Source organism: Phodopus roborovskii, unplaced genomic scaffold, assembly GCF_943737965.1.
Source record: "Phodopus roborovskii unplaced genomic scaffold, PHOROB, whole genome shotgun sequence".
Classification (NCBI taxonomy): domain Eukaryota; kingdom Metazoa; phylum Chordata; class Mammalia; order Rodentia; family Cricetidae; genus Phodopus; species Phodopus roborovskii.
Window position 1 is genome coordinate 56717 of NW_026126517.1, and position 21326 is coordinate 78042.

General features: G+C 39.4%; 1 protein-coding gene across 1 annotated transcript; it reads right to left on the minus strand.

The window, feature by feature from the left end:
* Positions 1–1700: 1700 nt before the first annotated feature.
* LOC127231246 (zinc finger protein 26) lies at positions 1701–19381 on the minus strand. Its single transcript, XM_051196731.1, has 9 exons — positions 19231–19381; positions 18691–18782; positions 18090–18192; positions 16331–16411; positions 14100–14185; positions 13064–13190; positions 8890–8973; positions 8102–8184; positions 1701–7300 (listed from the first exon to the last, which is right to left on the minus strand). The coding sequence occupies exons 1-9, from the start codon at positions 19253–19255 to the stop codon at positions 5024–5026; spliced, it is 2958 nt and encodes a 985-aa protein (XP_051052688.1). The 5' UTR covers positions 19256–19381; the 3' UTR covers positions 1701–5023.
* Between the last annotated feature and the right edge of the window lie 1945 nt (positions 19382–21326).

The window sequence follows — 21326 nt, forward strand, 5'->3', positions numbered from 1 at the left end:
CAGCAGTTCAGAGCATTTACTGTTCTTACAAAGGACCCAGTTTGTCAGCACCCAAAATAATAAGCTCACAACATCCTATAACTCCAGCTTCCAGAAGATTTAACACCTTTGTCTAACTGTCTATTATGTGGGTTCTATATCACTTGTCAAAATTCTTGACAGAGACAATTTTTTGAGGGAGGAAAGACTTGAAGTCATATATTCAGAGGCAAAAATCTATCATGACAGGAAAGGCATGGTAGCTGGAGAGGTTCTGTAGCAGCAGGAGCTTGTAATGGAGACTGTTCACATCTTGGCAGATCAGAAGTAGAAAGGTGAACCAAAATGGTTGTCAGGTACAACCTTCAAAGACCCACCCTACACACAGCCTTCTAAAACAGTGACACCAGTTGGAGGAGACCACATATACAAACACATAGGCTTGTAGAGGACATTTCACTATCAAACCATACTAGTTTCCAAAAAATTATAATAATCTGGCTTCAATTATACTATACTGGCTTCTTCCAGAGGACATGGGTTCAATTCCCAGCAACTACATGGAGGATCATAACTCCAACTCCAGTCCCAGAGGACCTGATACCTTATTCTGACCTTTCTTGGACAACAAGCACATACCTAGTGCATTGAGATACATACAGGCTAAACATACATGTAAAAATAAACTTTACAGCCAAGCCAGGCAGTGGTGGTGCATGTGCCTTTAATCCCAGCACTTGGGAGGCTGAGGCAAGTGGGTCTCTAAGTTAGTGGCCAGCCTGGTCTACATAAGTGAATTCCAAGACAGCTAGAGCTACTCAGATAAACCCTGTCTCAAAAAAGAAAAAAGAAAATAAGAAAAAACAACTTTGCATTATCTCACACTGGGAATCTAAAAAATAAATTGAAGTCACAGAAGTAAGCAGTGGCTGCCAGTGGTTAAAGTTTAAGAGAAATAAGGAAATAACTATTCAAGAGTGAAGCCTTTCTGTTATCAGTAGCATCAAGACAGCATATTCGCACCACATGACAACAGTGAACAATATTGTACTACCCACTGAGAATTGGCTAAGACATTAAGTGTTGGTAAAAATGGGCTATTTTAGTTCCTGACAAATGAAAACTCTGTAAAGCCTATGATGGACTTTCCAGGTTACACGCCCAGAAAAGTCCCTGCCACATTAATCACCATTCTCTGAGATATATATAAGCATTTCCAGGGCCTATGGAACTGTTTTCTAATTTGCTAAAACATTAGGTGTTTTCATATCAAATATACAATATAACTCTGTGGGCCAGCAAGTCGGCTCAGCAGGTAAAAGAAATGTTTACCTCCAAGCCCATCCACCTGAGTTCAATTCCCAGGACCCACAAGGTGAAACAAGCCAGTTCCTGAGTTGTCCTCTGATCTCCACACACATCATGTTGCATACTCCCACTCCAAAGAATGTAATATATTTTTAAAAAACTGTCAAGTGAGGAATATTTTCATTAGTTAAGATACAGATTCAGTAAACAAAATTAGTGCCAATTCTAACTATATTCATACATACAATGCAGTATTGTATCCTTGAGGCAGAATTTAAGACCCTCTCTTAAAAACTAAATAAACTCAACCCAGCCTAAGAATTATTTTAAAAGTAAAGCTTGTAAATCTAATGTGAAATTTCTCATAATGTACCCTGTGAAGTTAAAACACAAAATATTCTCTGGCTCTTAGATAGAATGTTATGTACAGATTTATTAAATTCTCTTGGTCTCAAGTCTACTTCAAGTACAGTTTCCTTAGAGATTTTAAGACTCAATGTTATTATCAATTCAGCTAAAACAGCCTTACACTCTCATTATAATGTTATTTCTCTCTACATATATTCTAATATTTGCTTTACATATTTGGGTGCTCTATTTCTGGCATATCTTTACAACAATGGCACCCTTACAATGAAGAAACATTACCTCTTTTTCAGTCTATTTATGCCCTAACAATTAAGTCACTTGTTGGAAACACAGAAAAGTCTTTCTAAACATTATCAGCCAGGCACAGTGGGCCAATACTGAAGCCATAATACATGAGAGGTTAATGGAGGAAGATCATTAGTTTGAGGTCAGTTTGCACTACAAAGTGGATTCAAGGTCAAGCTTGAACTACACAACCAAGACTCTATCTCAAAAACAAATAATGAAAAACTTACTATTAGGACAATTTCAATCTCCTGGTCACTTCACAAAATAACTTTAAAAAGGACCGCACAAACTGTGATCAAGAATGAGTTTATCAGTGGGATGCAAAGATGGTTTATGCAATAAATAAATGTGATACACTGAATAAACAAAATGAACAAAATACTGTATTGCAGAAAACGTACAGGAACATATAACAACATATATCAACTGATGGTGACAAGTCAATAAATTAGATAGAAATCATAATGGCAGCACATTAAGAATAAATACAGTTATCTGTCAGTGTCAACCAGAACTAAACAGGAAGACTATCTCTCAAAAATTTAAATAACAACAACAACAAAAAAATCTTACTCAAACCCAGCGGTGATGGTGCACGCCTTTAATCCCAATACTTAGGAGGCACAGGCAGGGGGAATCTCTGTGAGTTCGAGCCAATCTGGAACACAGAGTGAGTTCCTGGAGATTGAAAGCTACACAGACAAAACCTGTCTCCAAAACAAAAACAAAAAAAGGCAAAAACAAAACCCTTATACAGTTAAAATAATTTCAACAATGAATTTAGAACTACAGCTTGAGGATAGAGCACATGACTAGCATTCCTAGCACCAAAACACAAATGCTTAAAACCAAATTTTCAACAAAATTATCATAACATAAACAAACTGACAAAATGGATATGCAAGCAGAATACGTGCACCATTAATTATGGGTGTGTGTGTGTGTGTGTGTGTGTGTGTGTGTGTGTGTGTGTACATATATAAACTCGGAGGTCAAGGAAAAAAGGAAATAAAATTAAATAATAGCAAAAGAAACAGTTAAGTTGGGTAAGCTGATTCATACCCAAAATCTCAGCACTCAGGAGGCCAGGGGAAGAAATATTGCTACAAGTTTAAGGCCAGCCTGGTCTACACAGTGAGTTCCATGCTTCTAATCTAATCTAAACATAGTGAGATCACCTTCAACAAACAAAACCCTGAAAACAAAATCTAAAACTATAACACAACACAACTCTAAAAAGAATGCTTCCTGACAGACCAGCAAAGAATTCTGAAGCTGACATGAAAAGCACAGGCATAAAAAAACAAATGTAAAGAATTAGGGTAACATCAAACTGATTTTTCAAAGCAGAACAGAAAACAAATCTGAAAAGGCATGTATCTGCAGATAGAAAAGTATCTGCAAACTATGTATATTACAGTGGGTCTATGTCTCAAACATAGTAACTCAGGTAATGTCACAGTAAAACACAGGCATTGATTTAAAAATTGATAACTGAAATTAATATTTCATCAAAGACATACAAATGGCTTACAAATTAGAAAAATGCATATGAAAACTATGAAGATAACATCTTACATTTTAAAATGGCCCTCAGAAAGAAAAAAAGTGAAAAGATAAGCAATAAAAAGACTATGTACATCACTGGGAACATAATCAATAGTTATTACAGAATAGTACAAACAAACTAAATTAAAAGTACATCTATCATTACTATAAACAAACCCACTTTGGAGACTCTGAGAACATAAGATCATTAATTTAAAGAGACAGCTACACTAACATTCAATGTAGCAATACTCCCAATAGCCAAGGTATGGAAACTAAGTATCCATAGATATACCAAAGGTTAATTAAACATCTTAAAACAAAATAATTGACTATAACACAGCACATAATGTAAATTGACAGAAGTCATAAAAAACATCTAGGTATGGTGGGACATGCCTCAAACTCCAGCACTAAAGTTTGAGGCACAAAGGTTGAAAGTTTGGTGTCAGTTTGAGCTACAAAGTAAGACCCTGCCACAAAAAAATAAAAAAAACCCAAGATATAGTTAATACAGATACTACATGATATAACAAGTCTAAAAAAAGCTGAACCCCAATCAGAGAATGGAATAATTGCTACAAAAGACTGGGAACTCAAAGACGTTGTTTGAACAATATGAAAAAACACGGAGATTTTAGTGCTAGTAAAGCATGTAAAAACAATGGAAAGAGCCAGGTATGATGCTTCATACCTGCAATCTCAGCACTCTGGAGACTGAGCCTGGACTGCCATGAGCTGGAGACCAATCTAGGCTACATGATTTTCATATTAGTCTAGGTCACAAAGTGAGAATACTAAAAAAAAAAAAAAAGACAAAGGGGAGGAGAGCACACAGTGCAGAGGGGTACATGGCACAACTAATTCCAAGTGGTGAGTAAATGAGAGTTTATGTTCATTAGTTCACAACTGCCAAAATGGGACATGTACTAGACACTCAATAGAAACAACAGTTTTCAATTATATCAAACAAGAATATTTTAAAAAAGAAAACCTATTAATAGAATTTAGAAATTTATAATTGAAGTCATAAAAAATACACAAATATAGAAATATTAAAAGTTCATCTAGAAGCACCCAGGAAATCCATGTGTTGCCATCCAAAACTTCAAGACATTGAAGCAAATCCCCTATTACACATAAAGTTTGTGTTCAGTCTATAAACACATGAAATCTTACATAAAGGTTATTTACTAAACTTCGTAAGATTTTTCTCAACTGTATGATCACAAGTGAACAGAGAAATTTAAATATATGACATTTCTACATGTCTGCCATCAACACATATGGAAACATGAAAGTTTTTCATTTCCTATACTACAAATCTTGATTGAGTTCATGTATTATGAGATTTTGATCTCTCCCATGATCCTTAAACTCAGAGCATCCTTAGACTGAGTTGGTTTTACAGTAGTGACAACTGAATGCTTATATACATTGCTTATTATATTAATAAGACTTGTATAGACTGAATTCTGATTGCAAAGGATGGATCAAGGGCTTCCAAAACAATTTTCTGAATTCCTTACATTCAAAGGTCTTCCCCCCAATGGGGATTTTCATGTTCTTTAGCATCAGCAGAAGTAGTGAAGGCTTCCCCACACTCCTTATATTCATACGGTTTCTCTCCTGTATGTTTCCGTAAATGTTTATTAAGGCCTGAGTGCTCTGTAAAGGCTTTTCCACAGTACTGACATACATAGGGTTTCTCTCCAGTGTGAATTCGCATGTGAACTCGAAGGTATGAGGACCATAAAAATGACTTTCCACATATTATACACTGAAAAGGCTTCTCTCCAGTGTGAGTTCGCATGTGAACGGGAAGGTAAGAAGAACATGTAAATGTTTTCCCACATACTGTACACTGAAAGGGCTTTTCTCCAGTGTGAATTTTCAAATGCACATTAAGATAAGAAGAAGAAGCAAAGGCTTTCCCACAGTGGTCACATTCAAAGGGTTTCTCTCCTTTGTGACTTCTTATATGTGCAATAAGGCCTGAGGAAGTGCTAAAGGCTTTTCCACATTCTTGGCATGCATAGGACTTCTCCCCAGTATGATTTCGTAAATGTATAGTAAGGCCTGAACGAGCAGTGAAGTCTTTCCCACAGTAAGTGCATTTATAGGGTTTTACTCCAGTGTGAATTCGAAAGTGGGTCTCAAGGGATGAGGAGTTTCTAAAGGATTTTGTGCACACCTTACACTGAAAAGGTCTTTCGGAACTGTGAGTTTTTATGTGTACAGTAAGTTGAGCAAAACTAATAAAGCCTTTCCCACATTCCTTACATTCATAGGGCCTTTCACCAGTATGTGTTCTTATATGTTTAGTAAGGCATGAGCGCTCAGGGAAAGTTTTCCCACACTCTTTACATTCATATGGTTTCTCTCCTGTGTGAGTTCGCATATGAATACGAAGATAAGAAGATCGTGTAAATGTTTTATCACACTGGTTACACTCAAAGGGTTTTTCTCCAGTGTGAGTTCTTAAATGTCCAACAAGAGATGAGGAATGAGCCAAGGCTTTCCCACACTGATAACATTCAAAGGGCTTCTCTCCTGTATGAATTCTTATATGTTCAACAAGGCCAGAGGATGTACTGAAGGCTTTCCCACATTCCTTACACTCATAGGGCTTCTCACCATTGTGAATTAGCACATGCTTAGTAAGGCCTGAACGTGCAGTGAAGTCTTTCCCACAGAAATTACATTTATATGGTTTTATTCCAGTGTGAATTCGAAAGTGGGTCTTAAGGCATGAGGAATTTCTAAAGGTCCTTGCACATACCTTACACCGAAAGGGCTTCTCACCTGTGTGAGTTTTTATATGTTCAGTTAGTTGAGCAAAGCTGGTGAAGGCTTTCTCACATTCTGTACATGGATAGGGCCTCTCTCCAGTATGTTTTCGTAAGTGTATAGTAAGCCAAGAACGGCCACTGAACGCTTTCCCACATACTTTACATTCATAGGGTTTTTCTCCCGTGTGAGTTCGTATGTGACCTAGCAGGTAAGAGGAACGTGTAAAAGCCTTCCCACACATGTTACACTCAAAGGGCTTCTCTCCAGTATGAGTTCTCAAATGTGTAGTAAGGTAAGAAGAAGATGCAAAGGCATTCCCACACTGGTCACACTGATATGGTTTCTCTCCTGTATGACTTCTCATATGTTCTGTAAGGCGTGAGGGTTGAATAAAGGTTTTCCCACATTCCTTGCACTCATAAGACTTCTCTCGAGTGTGTTGTCGTAAATGTACAATTAAGCTTGAGCGCTCAGTGAAGGCTTTCCCACATTCCTTACAGTCGTAGGGTTTCTCCATAGTGTGGCTTTGCATATGGATATTAAGATAGATAGGATGTGTAAAGATTTTTTCACATTTTTTACATTCATAGTATTTTTTTTCAGTGGGAATTGCAACATGTTCATCATGGCTTGTAGATTGAGTAAAAGCTTGCCCACATTGCTCTGATTTGTGGAGATCCTTTTCACTATGAGCAGAACTATGTGTTTGAAGTTCTAACTGATTAACAAAAGTTTTCCCACAGACACTGCATTCAAAGGATTTTTCCAGAATGGACATTTTCTGCAAAACATCTGAAGTCAAACTGAAAGGATTTACATACTGGTTCAACTGAAAAATGTTCTCTTCAGTAGAAGTTTCTTTAAGTGATGGCAGGAAGTCTTTTCCATACAAATTACACTCTGAAGTGTTCTCTGCATTTGGAGTACTAATGTGAATCTGGGGGCATGAATCTTCACTGATAACTGTTCCAACTTGAATAGAATCACCAAACACCTCTCCATTGTGTTCCCTTCCCTATTGATAAAGAGTAAAAAGATGATTAAAAGGTTTTTCAGACTTGTATAGGAAATACCTGTGGGAATTCTGACACACTAAACTAATTTATGCTGAATGTTAGTTTACTATTGCAATCCCAACACTCTGTAGGTTGAAGCAAAAATCACAAGTGAAGGTTACTAGAGTGACAGTGAGTCCCTCTCTGATAAAAGGAGTAAGGGAAAAGGAAATGAGAAAGAAAAAGGAAGAAAAGGGAGGAACAGAAAAGAGTTTCCTTGCCTGTAATAGCTATTTCTATCAAATATCTTTCATTCAAATCTATTTTTACTAGTGAATTCCTATTCTTTTGGACAAGAAATATCCTTGTTCCCCCAAGGAATATTGTTCCTGGTAGGTCAACCATGCTCCAGTGAATGGCCCTACATAAACGAAGGAGTGATTTGGTTAGGATGTAGAGTTGGGGTAGAATAATGGAGGTGGATCTTAAGAGATTTAGGAGGAAAAGTGGGAATTGAATATTATCAAAATACATTATATAAGGTATTCTCAAATAAAAATGCTTTTAAAAGGGGGGGGAGAGAATATTCTGGGAATGGAGAGCTGGCTCAGGGGTTAAACAGCACTTGCTGCTCTTCAAAGGACCCAAGTTAGTTTCCCAGCACTCACATAGCAGCTCAAATTGTCTCTAACTCCAGTTCCTGGGAATCAGATGGCCTAGTCTGGTCTGCAAGGACACTAGAAATGCACATGATACACAGACATATTTGTAGGTATAGCACCCATAAACATAAAAGAAAATTTCATTTCTGTTAGTCTTACCAGTTGTGTTCCATTTGACATATTTGACCAAAATACATCCTGCTGAACTGCTGTCCCTTTTGTCTTAAGGTGCATTTCCCATTCTAAAGAGAAACCAGAAAACATACATAAGAATTTGGACAACAAATGAAAGGTTAAATTAAAAAAAAAAAAAAAAAAACAGCCAAAAACCCACTTCATGTGGCCAAGTGTGGTAATGCACACCTTTAAGAAGCAGAGGCAAGCAAATCTGTGAGTTCAAGGCCAGTCTGGTGTATAAAGGTGAGTTCCAGACCAGAATTTCACTTCAGTTTCTTCCGTATTAAAACACATTAAATAAGCCAGGCAGTGGTGGCACACCCCTTTATTAATCCTAGCACTCGGGAGGCATGGTAAGTGGATCTCTGTGGGTTTGAGGTCAGCCTGATATACAGAGTGAGTTCCAGAAGACAGCCAGGGATAAACAGAGAAACTCTGTCTTGAAAAACCATTAAAAAACAGACACATTAAACAATAAAGCAAAGAGATTAAAGCATCTAAGTTTAAAATTTGACAAGCATAGGATATGGTGTCTGAGCTGTAATAATTAACAAGTTTTTCTGGTAAAATTAAATGGGATGGTGAATAATCAGAGAAAGAGGGAAAAAGTAAATCACAGATGTTATACATTAGCTTTGTCTATTAAAGTTAAATTGTGTTCCAAGGACTTCAGCCTTCAGATTCAAAGTGGTCTTCTAACAGTTCCCTTGACACACTTGTAAACATATGGAACTTGACAATGACAAGAAATGTGATCAACAAATACTAACCTTGGAGAATTTCTTGCTCTGTTACTGTCAACTCTACTTTCTGCTCCAACCAAGAGATTAGGCTAGGCTTGAATAACTGACCTCCTAAACAGAGACAGATACATCAACAGAAAAGTCTCAGAGCTACAGGGCTAAAAGTGAGATCTGTCTCAAGAAACCAAAAAATGGCTGAGGATATAGTTCAGTAGTAGAGCACTTGCCTAGACTATATAAGGTCCTAAATTCAATCCCCACTACTACCAATATTATTAATGACATGCAATATTCCTAGGCCTTCATTATTAATGAAAATTCTATCTTTAAGAAATGTAAAATAAAATACACTAAACTATTTCTTCCAATAAGATTTAGAATTAAGTAATGCAAGTGTTATAAAGTTACTACCACCCACATTCCCCAGAGATGCAGATCAAACCAAAGGCCTCATATGTCAAAACAAATACTCTACCACAAAGAAACATACCCAGCCAACAGGTCTTCATTCTTATATAGAAAAAATGATAGCACTAGTCCTTGTCTTTAGAAACAGATTCATAAAGATTGTTAAAAAAAACAAGTTTTTATTCAGGATGGTTTCTTTAAGTGCCATACACTTGCCTGCGAATTTCAAGATACCATTATTTTACTCTGCAGAGTAGTATTCCATTGTGTTGATGTGCCACATCTTCATTAACCATTCTTCAATTGAGGGGCATCTAGGTTGCTTCCAGGTTCTTGCTATTACAGATAGTGCTGCTATGAACATAGTTGAACAGATGTCTTTGTTGCATGGATGTGAATCCTTTGGGTATATGCCTAAGAGGGGGATTGCTGGGTCCTGTGGTAAACTAATTCCCATTTTCCTGAGGAACCGCCATACTGATCTCCAAAATGGCTGTATGAGTTTGCACTCCCACCAGAAGTGGAGGAGTGTTCCCTTTCTCCACATCCTCTCCAACATAAGTCATCATTGGTGTTTCTAATTTTAGCCATTCTGGCAGGGGTAAGATGGTATCTCAAAGTTGTTTTGATTTGCATTTCCCTGATAGCTAAGGATGTGGAGCACTTAAGTGTCTTTTAGCCTTTTTGAATTCCTCTGTTGAGAATTCTTTCTTCAGTTCTGTACCCTATTTGGTGTTTTGATGACTAGTTTCTTGAGTTCTTTGTTTATTTTGGAGATCAGCCCTTTGTCAGATGTAGGATTGGTGAAAATCTTTTCCCAGTCTGTGGGCTGCCATTTGGTCTTGTCCACTGTGTCCTTTGCCTTACAGAAGCTTCTAAGTTTGAAGAGGTCCCATTTATTAATTGTTTCTCTCAGTGTCTGTGCCCCTGGAGTTATGTTCAGGAAGCGGTCTCCTATACCAATTTGTTCAAGGGTACCTCCTACTTTCTCTTCTAAGATGTTCAATGTGGCTGGATTAATGTTGAGGTCTTTGATCCATTTGAACTTGAGTTTGTGCATGGCGACAGACATGGGTCTATCTGCAGTCTTCTACACACCCTCATCCAATTGTGCCAAGCACCATTTGTTGAAGATGCTGTCCTCGCCCCATTGTATAATTTTAGCTGTTTTGTCAAAAATCAGGTGTTCATAGGTGTGTGGGTTAATAATCTTGAAATCCACTGGCAAGTGGATGGCACTTGAAGAAACAATCCTGAATGAGGTAACCCAGTCACTAAAAGAGGAACACAGTATGTACTCACTCATATATGGATTTTAGACCTAGATCAAAGGATCAGCAGGCTATAATTCACACCACCAGAGGAACTAGGATACAAGGTGTATTCTAAGAGATTCATATAAAGTCCCTCACAGAACCGGGAAGGGACAAGTCCCCCAGAGCACAGGGGAAGTGGGGGAGGGGGAGCAGTGAATGGAGAGAGAAGTAGAAGAAAACTAGGGGGAGGAAAGGAAAACATGTGCGACCAGGAAGACTAAGCCCGGTTAGGAATTGAAGACAGGAGAGAGAGAGAGAGAGAGACAGAGCATAAAAGAGGGAGCCAATATTGGTTTGAAGATAAAATTGAACACAAAGAAAGTAACTATTTGAGCTTCCGTGGAAAGACTACCATAAATGCCCTTCCCGAAGAGTGAGATCAACAACTAACTTCTCCATGAAGCCCTCATCTAATGCCTGTTGGAAACAGGCGCAAACACCCATACATAAACATTGAGTCGAACTAGAACCCAGATGCAGATGGAGAAGACAAGACCAGGCGGCAGAAACACACAGAGACAGCTTACCTGAGCAAGGAGGAGCTAACAGGCCACCAGACTGATAGCTGGGAAGCCAGCATGGGACTGACTCAGGCCCCCCTGAATATGGGTCTCAGCCAGAAGGACTGAGCAATCTAAGGGACCTCAGACAGTGGAGCCAGGATGTATCCCTGGTGCACAAAAGGACTTTGCGAACACATCCCCCATGGAGGGATAACTGCCTTAACCCAGAGACAGGAGAGAAGCCCTAGTCCCTACTTCACATGACCTGTCAGATCTACATGACCCCAACTGGATGGCATTCCCCTACATATGGAATTGGGGTGGGGGGGATAGGAGGGGAAGGTGGTTAGAGTGCATGTGAGAGGGCAGAGAGGGTAAAAGAGAGGGAGGGAGGGAGGGAGGGAGGGAAGGGGGGAGGGAGGGAGGGAGAGGGAACTGGGATAGACATGTAAAATAATAAATTAAATTTAAAAAAAAAATGCTTTGACTCCAAAATTTAAGTTGAAGGACAAGTTACTGGGGAAAAGGATTTCTATTTTTGTTTCCACAGAAATTGAAAAGCTGTGGATTCATTCCAGACTAATGTGGTTTGATCAAGCCAGACCGCCTGAAACAGAGTACCAGGTGATCCTACATTCAAAACAGCTGGACAAAGCAGCCTTACAGACTACAGCCAGGATTTCTTCATCTTCTTCGTATCCCCCATGACAGCGCCCCTTTCCAGCAGGAAGTAGTTTGGAAAGAACAACACCCAAATTCCCAAATATTGTCTATAAATGTTTGTTTTCATTTAAATGGACTTTGTTATATAAAATAAATTTTTAACAAAACAAAACCCAAAAAAAAAAAAAAAAAAAAAAAAAAAACAAACAAGTTCTCCAGAGCACATGGGGAGTGGGGGGGGGGGGGGCAGTGGGTAGAGAGGGAACTAGGATAAAGAGAAGGGGAGGAGAAGAAAGAACGTGGGACTAGGAAGATTGAGTCAGGGGAGAAATAGAAGACAGAAGAGCGAGAGAGAGGGAGAGAAAACATAAAAGGAGCCATTATAGGATTAAAGAGAAAAACTGAACCTAAAGAAATGTCCAGAGACCTACAAGACTGACTCCAACTAACAATTTGAGCAACAGTGGAAAGGCTAACTTATCCACCATCATGGAGCCCTCATCTAGTACCTGTTGGAAACAGAAGCAAACACCCACAACTAAACACTGAGCCAAACTGGAATCCAGATGCAGAGAGAGAGGACAAGACCTCGCTGCAGAAACAGAGACAGCTGACCTGAACAAGGAGAAGCTAACACCCCCCCCCCCCAGACTGATAGCTGGGAATCCAGCATGGGACTGACTCAGGCCCCCTGAACATGGGTCTCAGCTAGGACAGTGGAACCAGGATGTATTTCTGGTGCACAAAATGACTTTGTGGGCACATCCCCCATGGAGGGATACTCCCTTAACCTAGAGACAGGAGAGAAGTCCTAGTCCCTACCTCAAATGACTTGACAGAATTAGATGACCCCTCCTAGATGGCATCACCCTACATGTGGGGGGTGGGAGGGGTGCATGTGATGGGGGGAGCGAGGGAAAGAGGGAGTGAGGGAGGAAGGGAGGGAGGATGAAGGAACTGGGCTCGATATGTAAAAAATAAATAAGTTAAAAAAAAAAAAAAACAATGCAGGTATGATATCGCACATCTGTAATCCCAGCTCTCAGAAGACTGAGACAGGAGAATGCTGACAGCACAGTCAGCCTTATAGAGTAAGACCCTGCCACAAAACGAAAACAAATCAAAAAGGAAAAAGAGTCTCAAAATAACACCATTAGTATAAGTGATGCTACTAAGAACTACCAAGATGGAATAATTATATTAAGAAAGGAATTTAATCTACTATTTTCCACTATTCTCTGAGCAGACATCACATTCTAGAACACTATTTCTGTTATCTTATGAAGCTTGAACAAATGATGACAGTCTTACCTACTGTGGCCAGGTTCTGGTAGTTCTCCAGCATCACATCTCTGTAGAGGTTTCTCTGAATTGGATCCAGTGAAGTCCATTCTTCCTGGGTAAAGTCCACGGTCACATCTTCAAAGGTTACTGCATCCTAAACATCACATAAATGCCAGCCAGCTTAAGCAAAGTAAACATCACCCATGCTCACTACAGAATGAGGAAGTAACAACCATGCCTATAAAGAAGTCCCAATAATGTCTCAAGACTCAGTATTTCTAGAACATCTCTCAACCCACACTCTGTTCAACTTCTATACTCATTGGTTTCAGCACCTCTTATAAATAAACTTACATCATCAAAACCATGCAAGGGACTTTATTCATCCTACTCCCCCAGTGTTATGACACACTCTCAAGAATATTTCAAACTTGTTATGAGATTATAAGTGAATTTACTTACTTAAAAGTGGAAATTTCCATCTTTATCATTTGTTAGAACACATAAAATATAAATATTTAACCAATAATAAAAGTCAACACACATGATTGCTAAAATATTGAAATAATTTTCAGAGTAATCACTCACCTAAAAAAGACATGTACCTTTGGGAAAAATTCAACTAGGGATTCAGTCATGGCATAGGTTTTTGGTTTGCTGTTTTGTTTTGCTGTGAGGACAAGTCTACCTATGAGAAAATGTCTTCTTGGACAGTTTCATATTAGCTTTGGATCCCCTCAATATACCTCTTCAGAATACATGATAAGAGATCATTCCTACTACCAAGAAACCCATTTCTCTTCATGTCCTGACTTTCTATTTAAAAAAATAAAAAAGATTGTCAGGACTGGAGAGATGGCTCAGAGATTAAGAGCACTGGCTATTCTTCCAGAGGTCCTGAGTTCAGTTCCCAGCAACCACATGGTGGCTCACAACCATCTATCATGAGATCTGTTGCCCTCTTCTGGCATACAGGTAGATATGCAGACAGAACACTGTATATGTAATAAAAATAAGTAAATAAATTAAAAAAGAAAAGAACTGTACTTTTTGTTGAACTTACCACTTGCTGTGTCTCCATGAAGCTATGTCTTGTCAAAAAATCCTGCTCTAGTGCTAAATCTTTGGTGTGTCGTTGTTTTTCCACTTCTGGAATTAAACCCAAAAATTTAATAACAGACAGTATAGCAAAGGAGTTAAAAATGGCACCATGGTTTTCTAAATAAACCTGGTAAGAGGAAAATTTGTTAAATATTAAATTCTGTCAAAAGTAATACATGGTAAAAATGTCACTAGAAAGAAAAGGGAAAAAGTATCATGAAAGTACATCACAGTATGGTGACACATACCTGCAATCCCAGCACACACAAATCTAAGGCTAGAGAATCAACTATTTAATACTACACCATAATGAAAAGAAAAAGGGAGGGAGGGAGAATTTGAGGAAAAACTCAGGATATATAATTGAGACTTCTACTACCACAGAAGAGAGAGAGAGAGATGGAAAAAATACTGTGAACAGCTTATGTTGGAGAGGATGTGAAATCAAGGGAACACTCCTCCATTGCTGGTGGGAGTGCAAACTTGTACAGCCATTTTGGAAACGAGTATGGCAGGGAATCAGTATATCTCAAGATCCAGCAATACCTCTTGGGCATTTACCCAAAGGACACAGAATCATACCACAAATACATTTGCTCAACAGTGTTCATAGCAGCATTATTCGTAACAGCCAAAACCTGGAAACAACCTAGATGCCCCTCAACTGAAGACTGGATAAGGAAAATGTGGTACATTTACACAATGGAGTACTACTCAGCAGTAAAAAAAAAAATGATGACCTCATTTTGCAGGCAAATGGATGGAACTAGAAAAACCATCCTGAGTGAGGTAACCCAGACTCAGAAAGACAAACACTGTATGTACTCCCTCACAAATGGATATTAGATGTAAAGCAAAGGTAACCAGACTAAAATCCACAGCTCCAGAGAAGCTAGGTAACAGAGGACCCTAAGAAGAACGCATGGGATTACCCTGAGAAGGGAAATTAAATGAGATCTACAGGGCAAACGGGTGGGGGGGGGTGTCAGGGGGGGGGGGGATAAGGGAGTAAGGGAGGAGAGAAGGAGGGTTGAGAACAGGACAGAATGAGATGGCCTAGGCAGGAAGGGATGTAGTGCTAGAGCAATGAAAAAGATAACTTAATAGAGGGAGCCACTATGGGCTTAGGGAGAAACCTTGTGCTAGGGTAATTCCCAAGAATCCACAAGGAATACCCCAATTAAGGCTCCTAGTAATAATGGAAAGGATGCCCGAACTGTCCTAACCCTGTAATCAGATTGAGGAATACCCCAACTATCATCATAGAGCTTTCATCCAATAACTGATGAAAGCAAATGCAGAGATCCATAACTAAGAACCAGGCCAAGCTCTAGGAATCCATTCAAAGAGAGGGAGAAGGAAATATATGATCAAGGGAGATCAAACTCATAATAGAGAAATCTACAGAGACACCTGGACCAAGCTCATGAAAACTCATCAACTTTAAACTGGCAGCAGTAGACACTACAGGGGACTGAACTAGGCCCTCCATATGTGGCAGGCAATTATGAAGCTAGGAATAGCTGAAGGGCCCTACCAGTAGGACCAGAATACAAACCTGGTACATGAGCTAGCTTGTTATAGCCCATTCCTTAGGGTGAGAGGCTCAGAGGCAGTAGGACCATGATATAATCCCAGTACATAATCTAGCTTGTTAGAGCCCATTCCCCACGGTGGGATGCCATGCTCAGCCTTAATGCCTGGCCCTGCCCCAACCTATTGTGCCAGACTATGTTGACTCCTCATGGGAGCTCTTACCCATGAGGAGTGGGCTGGTGGTAGGCTTGGGGGGGGGGGGCAAGGGAAGGTGGGAGGAGGTGGGGAGGCAGGAGAAAGGATGGGAGGGAGAATTGTGGTTAGAATGTAAAATGAAATTTAAAAAAATTTTAAATGGCAAATAAAAAGACAGAAAAGTACATAAAACAATGAGCTTGGTACTCCAGAAGGCAGACAGAGGCAAATGAATCTGAGCTCAAGGCCAGCCTGATATACAAAGCAAGTTCCAGGCCAGTCAGGAACATACAGTAACTCAAAAAAAAAAAAAAAAAAAAAAAAAAAAAAAGCAAAAGATAATGAACTTGAAACATAAAATGCTATCTCATGAGATCACAAAATTTTTGGAGAGACAAAAAGGACAGGAGAGTTGATGAAGATGCATGCCACTGGTCAAAGCTGTTCTTTACTAACATTTACCTTGAAGAAGTCCTCTCTGTGTGGTCACCAATTCTTCTTTCAAGCAAGTGAAAGCATTGGATTTGGAAAGTGTCTGACATCCTATACATAAACAAAGTTGCATTAATAGAAGATGACAAACTTTTATGTAATTCAGGTCTATAATACATTTGCCCCCAACACAGGCTATCAGGTAACCCAGACTAACCCCTAAAACTTGCAAACCTACTGCAATTATGGGCATACACAATCAAACTGAGCTTTTGGTCTACAATTCTAATAAAAGCAGAAATTATTTCAAAAGTACTAAGAAGACAAAGCTTTAGCCCATGATCCCAAGCATCTCTGATTACTGAAATAGAAATCAATTTCTAGCATTTTAATCAAACAGATAAATAAATCACAACAATACCTGCTAGGCAATAAAGTAAACCATTTTAACTTATAAATATCATAGTTGATCTAATTCAGATAGAGTCATAAGACAAACAGAACATTATCAAAGGTGGAAACAAGAACATACATTTCAACAGAACCAGGTAATACACATTTTAAGAACCACCACAGGTCACTGAGATAGTTCATCAGGTCAAAAAATATTTCCCTCTCTCTTCTGTCTTCTATTCCTAACCTGACTCAATCTTCCTAGTCACACGTGCTTTCCTCTCCTCCCCTTCTCTTTCTCCCACTTCTTTCTCTATTCACTGCCCCCCCCCCACTTCCCATGTGCCCTGGGAGACTTGTCCCTTCCCCCTTCTGTGAGGTACCTTATTATGAATCTATTAGAATACATCTTGTATCCTAGTTCCTCTGGTGGTGTGAATTATAGGCTGGTGATCCTTTGCTCTAATTATGGTGGGGGGGTGGGAGGGGAGGGGAGAGTGGTCAGGGTGCATGTGAGGGGGCAGAGAGGGTAAGAGGGAGGGAGGGAAGGGAGAGAGGGAGGACTAGGATCGACATGTAAAAACTAAATTAAAAAAAATTAATTTTATGAAAAAAAATATTTCTCACATAACACTGACAACCTTTCCAAGGTCTGCCTACAGGTTCCTGTGTTGGCTGCCCTTGATGATAAACTATAACCTGTAAGCCAAATAAACTTTTTCCTCTCCAAGTTGCTTATTTACTCTGTGTTTTATTACAGCAACAGAAAACAAACCAGGACACCATATATTAAAATGTCAGATGCAATGGCACACATCAGTAACCCTAGTCCCAGTACTCCTACAGATGAGAAGGAGAAACAGGAGAACTGGGCAGAAGTGAAGTATGAACCTTCCTACCACAAACCAAGAGCAGAGAACTCGCTCCCTCAAGTTGTCCTCTGATTTCCACATAAGTGCTGTTGGCACATATGCACCTGCACTCACACACATAAAACAATAAGCATAAATCTTTTGTTTTTGTTTTTCTAGACAGGATTCCCGAGTAGCCCTGGGTTGTCCTGCTTGTCTGTAAACCAGGCTGGCCTCAAATCAGAGATTCGACTGCCTCTTCAGTGTAATTTCATCACCACCCTAAATCTTAAAAAAATAACCTATAGTGTACTAGGTATGAGCTCAGTAATGAAGCACACATATAACATTTATGAGGCATTGACATTTGGAATGCATACCCCATTAAACTAACATAATATGTTTAAATATGTTAGAAGAGAAACTGCTATCACTGTTATCAGATTTGACAAATGTCCTAAACACGGTAAGTACATATTATGTCCCTGCTCCACATGAAGCATGTCATATGAAAGCATGTCATATGATAATAACTACCAACTTACCTACAGAGGCCAGGTTTTTATTGTCCTCCACTGTCACATCACTAGGTATGTTGTTCTGAGTTGGATCCTTTGTAGTCCACTCTTCTTGTGTAAAATCCTCAGCCTGAAAGATCACCAAATCCTAAACCACCCATACATGCTTGTTTCAACCAAGTTAATATCCCCACCAATCCTCTCAGGAGACTAAGGAAACCTATACCTACAGAGAGCTGCAAGTTCTCACATTAACTACCCTGGGATTCAATGGCCCTAGACTAGGCGCCTCTGTATTCACTCACACTCTGTCCATCTACTCCTGTTTTCACCTCACCACACACTGACCTTTCTCATCTTCGCTCTTTTCAATAATACTCCTGGACATACTGTATAAATGGGGCAAATATGAAAATAACAAAGTCTTTGAGAAAATACTTTTGCTTTCTTACTGTTTTTCAGAGCAATGTAAAAGACAAACTGGCATTTGGCACCACAGGGTCTAGATTATAATAACACAACATTACAGCAGTGTAAAAAAGCTCTTCTCTCTGGAGACAAGTTGGTCTGCATGGAAAGATGTATACCTCTATATGCAATGAGATCAATTTGTGGAAATTCTTCATACCTTATTACACTTTTTCAGGCAAGCAACCAGTGTGCTTTCTCCCTCTGTTTCTTCTGCTTGACTGCAGACTTGGTCACCAGAAAGCAGACTTCCTGGAAAAAAAGATACAAAAATCCAGAGCTGCCAAAAAGCCCACATTCACTGTGAGGATGGGAGTTCATCTGTTTGCAATTAATACATAACTCAGTTCACTCAGATAATATTGCAAATATAATTCTAGCAACCTACACAACAATTTTTACAGTAGGAAGACACAATGGTGAACTGTCTTGGCAGTCAAGAAAAATACATTACTTTTGCTTTAAAGCCAAGGAAATGTTAAGTTCTGAGAAATATAACTCTGAATTTGTCTATAATGACAAGAATCAGTAATGATTTATGCAGTGCCTGTTCCCAAGCACATACTAGAAGGCTGATATATAAAACATCCCTCTTTGGACTACCTCTACACTCCATAACAGACTGGCAGACCTCTAGCTCTACAATGTGTAGAAGGGACCTACAACAGATTCTCTCAAAAACAGTAGCAACAGAACTTACCACAGGACAAATTGCTAATGTCCATGTTTTGAGTCTGATGGTAAAATGTGTAATCAAATTCTTCTGTGACTCCAAGGACACATCAGTGAAATTTATGCATCAAAGTGGAAAATGACAATATTCGTTTCTCTTTAATCTGCAGGATTCAGATTCCTATTGACATCAATCAAAAAACAGCACTTAGAAGTCATCAAATACCATATACTAGCGCTGCGGGTGAGATTATGAAAACCAATAAAAACGCACACCTTATAATATAGGTTCATTAGCAGCACCTGTACTGACTGAGGAAGAGTATGTATATGTTGTAATTTGAATAAAAAATGACCTCCATAGGCTCATGTATCTGAATGCTGGTTCCCAGCTGGAAATCATGTTTAGAAAAATTATGGTATCTGTAGGAGGTAGATCCTTGCTTGAAAATACACAACACTCAGGGTGGCCTCAAGGCTTTATAAGACTCATCATCTGTGTAGAGATGAAAATGTGATCTATCTACTTCAGGGTCCTGTAGTGGGATAGTCATTTTGTCTCCTCTGTGGCACTGACCACGACCATTGGGGGTGAAGCCAGGGGCAGAAGTGATCCTGGGAACTAGGTCTGAGGAGGAGCCAGGGAACACTCTCTTGCTGGCGGGACAGGGAAAGAAGAACATCTGGTGGTAATTGCTGGTGTTCATCTGTCTAGGCTGTAAGTTATTTCTCCCTGAATAAACATCTTTTCGGCCTATTTGTTTATCCTGATCCTTATTAAACGGTGATATCTGGTGTCAGAAACCGGATCAGGATTTTCACGGGACCTGGTTTTCACCCAGGTGGCAGAAGCCATTCCCTTCCCCCACCATCTCTGTACAGGCGGTTGCCTTGCCTAACCAGGCAGACACACCACAGCTTGTGAGACATTTGTGTCTACCCTACAACCCCAATGCAGCCCTGAGACCACTGCTCATCTCCTGCCCATCCCCTCACATTGCATTCGCAAAGAGCCCTGCTGCACCAGCACTGCTCTTGTGTTGCTGCCCACGGTCCAAACTCTGGGCCTGCCCTGCTTGTGTGTTCCTGCGGCAGGCGACTCCTGTTAGCCCTGCGGTCCCAGCAATTTGCACAAGGCTCATTTCACTCCTTTATTTTACAAAATTTTGCTTGACTTAGTTTGTTAAGAGCTATTCGTCAGGGACCGGGATCAGAAGGATTGGCTGTTGCCTGACACTATTTGGTGGTACACTTCCAGACAGAACCAATATCAGGCGGATCCTCTGCTGCATGACGCACCTCCAGGTGTAACTACCACAAGTTGAGATCTACAACTAAAAGCATCAAAGTTCCAGGACAAGAATTACGCCTAAGGTAATTGTACCATCCTTTGCAATTTAAGCTGATAAAATATATGAGATCAATTGTTCCATACCTGTGGCACATAACTTTACAATGCAGGACTTTAGGAATTCTTTTACTTCATATATAGAAGAATTTTAGCAGAATAAAATTATAAATGGACCAATATGTACATTTATTTTGTAGTAGCGATGGGTTTCATCATTAACATGATATTCTTAAAGAAATGGTTTGAGATTACAGCAAACAATAAAGAACTTGTACAAACCATAGTAACAAGGATTCAAAACACTGAAAATGATAGAACGCAAACCATAGAATGCTTAGAAAAAAAAGGCTCAGAATATTGAAGATGGCATTAGAGAGCTGACAGGTAGAATACAAAACATGGAACATAAAAATGACCAAGTAGAAAACAGGATTTTTTCCGTGTCTGATGCCTCAATAACCAAAACAGAAACAATGTAATACATTAGTGCGCTACCAGAAACAGCTGGTTCCTGGTCGGAGGAAGCTACTAATAAGTTTAAAAACTGGAACAACAGATGGAGAGATTAGATGGTAGACTCTCTTCCAGGTCTGAGGATAATGACAAGCTAGCAGATAGAACATTGTTTCTGGAAGGCAGTTTACATGCCATCTCATCTAAGGATGAGAATATTAAAAACATGGAATCATTTGTAGTTGGAGAAAGAAAGAAACTGACTGATGCAATGAAGGCTCTAGAAAGTTATTTGATTCAAGAAGTTTAGACACTCAAAG

Excerpts from the sequence above, each read along its gene's own strand:
- LOC127231246 (XM_051196731.1), bottom strand. The coding sequence starts at position 19,255 with ATGGACATTAGCAATTTGTCCTGTG. Across the intron at positions 14,186-16,330 it reads ACAGAGAGGACTTCTTCAAG|AAGTGGAAAAACAACGACAC; the intron begins GTAAATGTTAGT and ends GTTTAATTCCAG. Across the intron at positions 7,301-8,101 it reads TGTCAAATGGAACACAACTG|GGAAGGGAACACAATGGAGA; the intron begins GTAAGACTAACA and ends CTTTATCAATAG.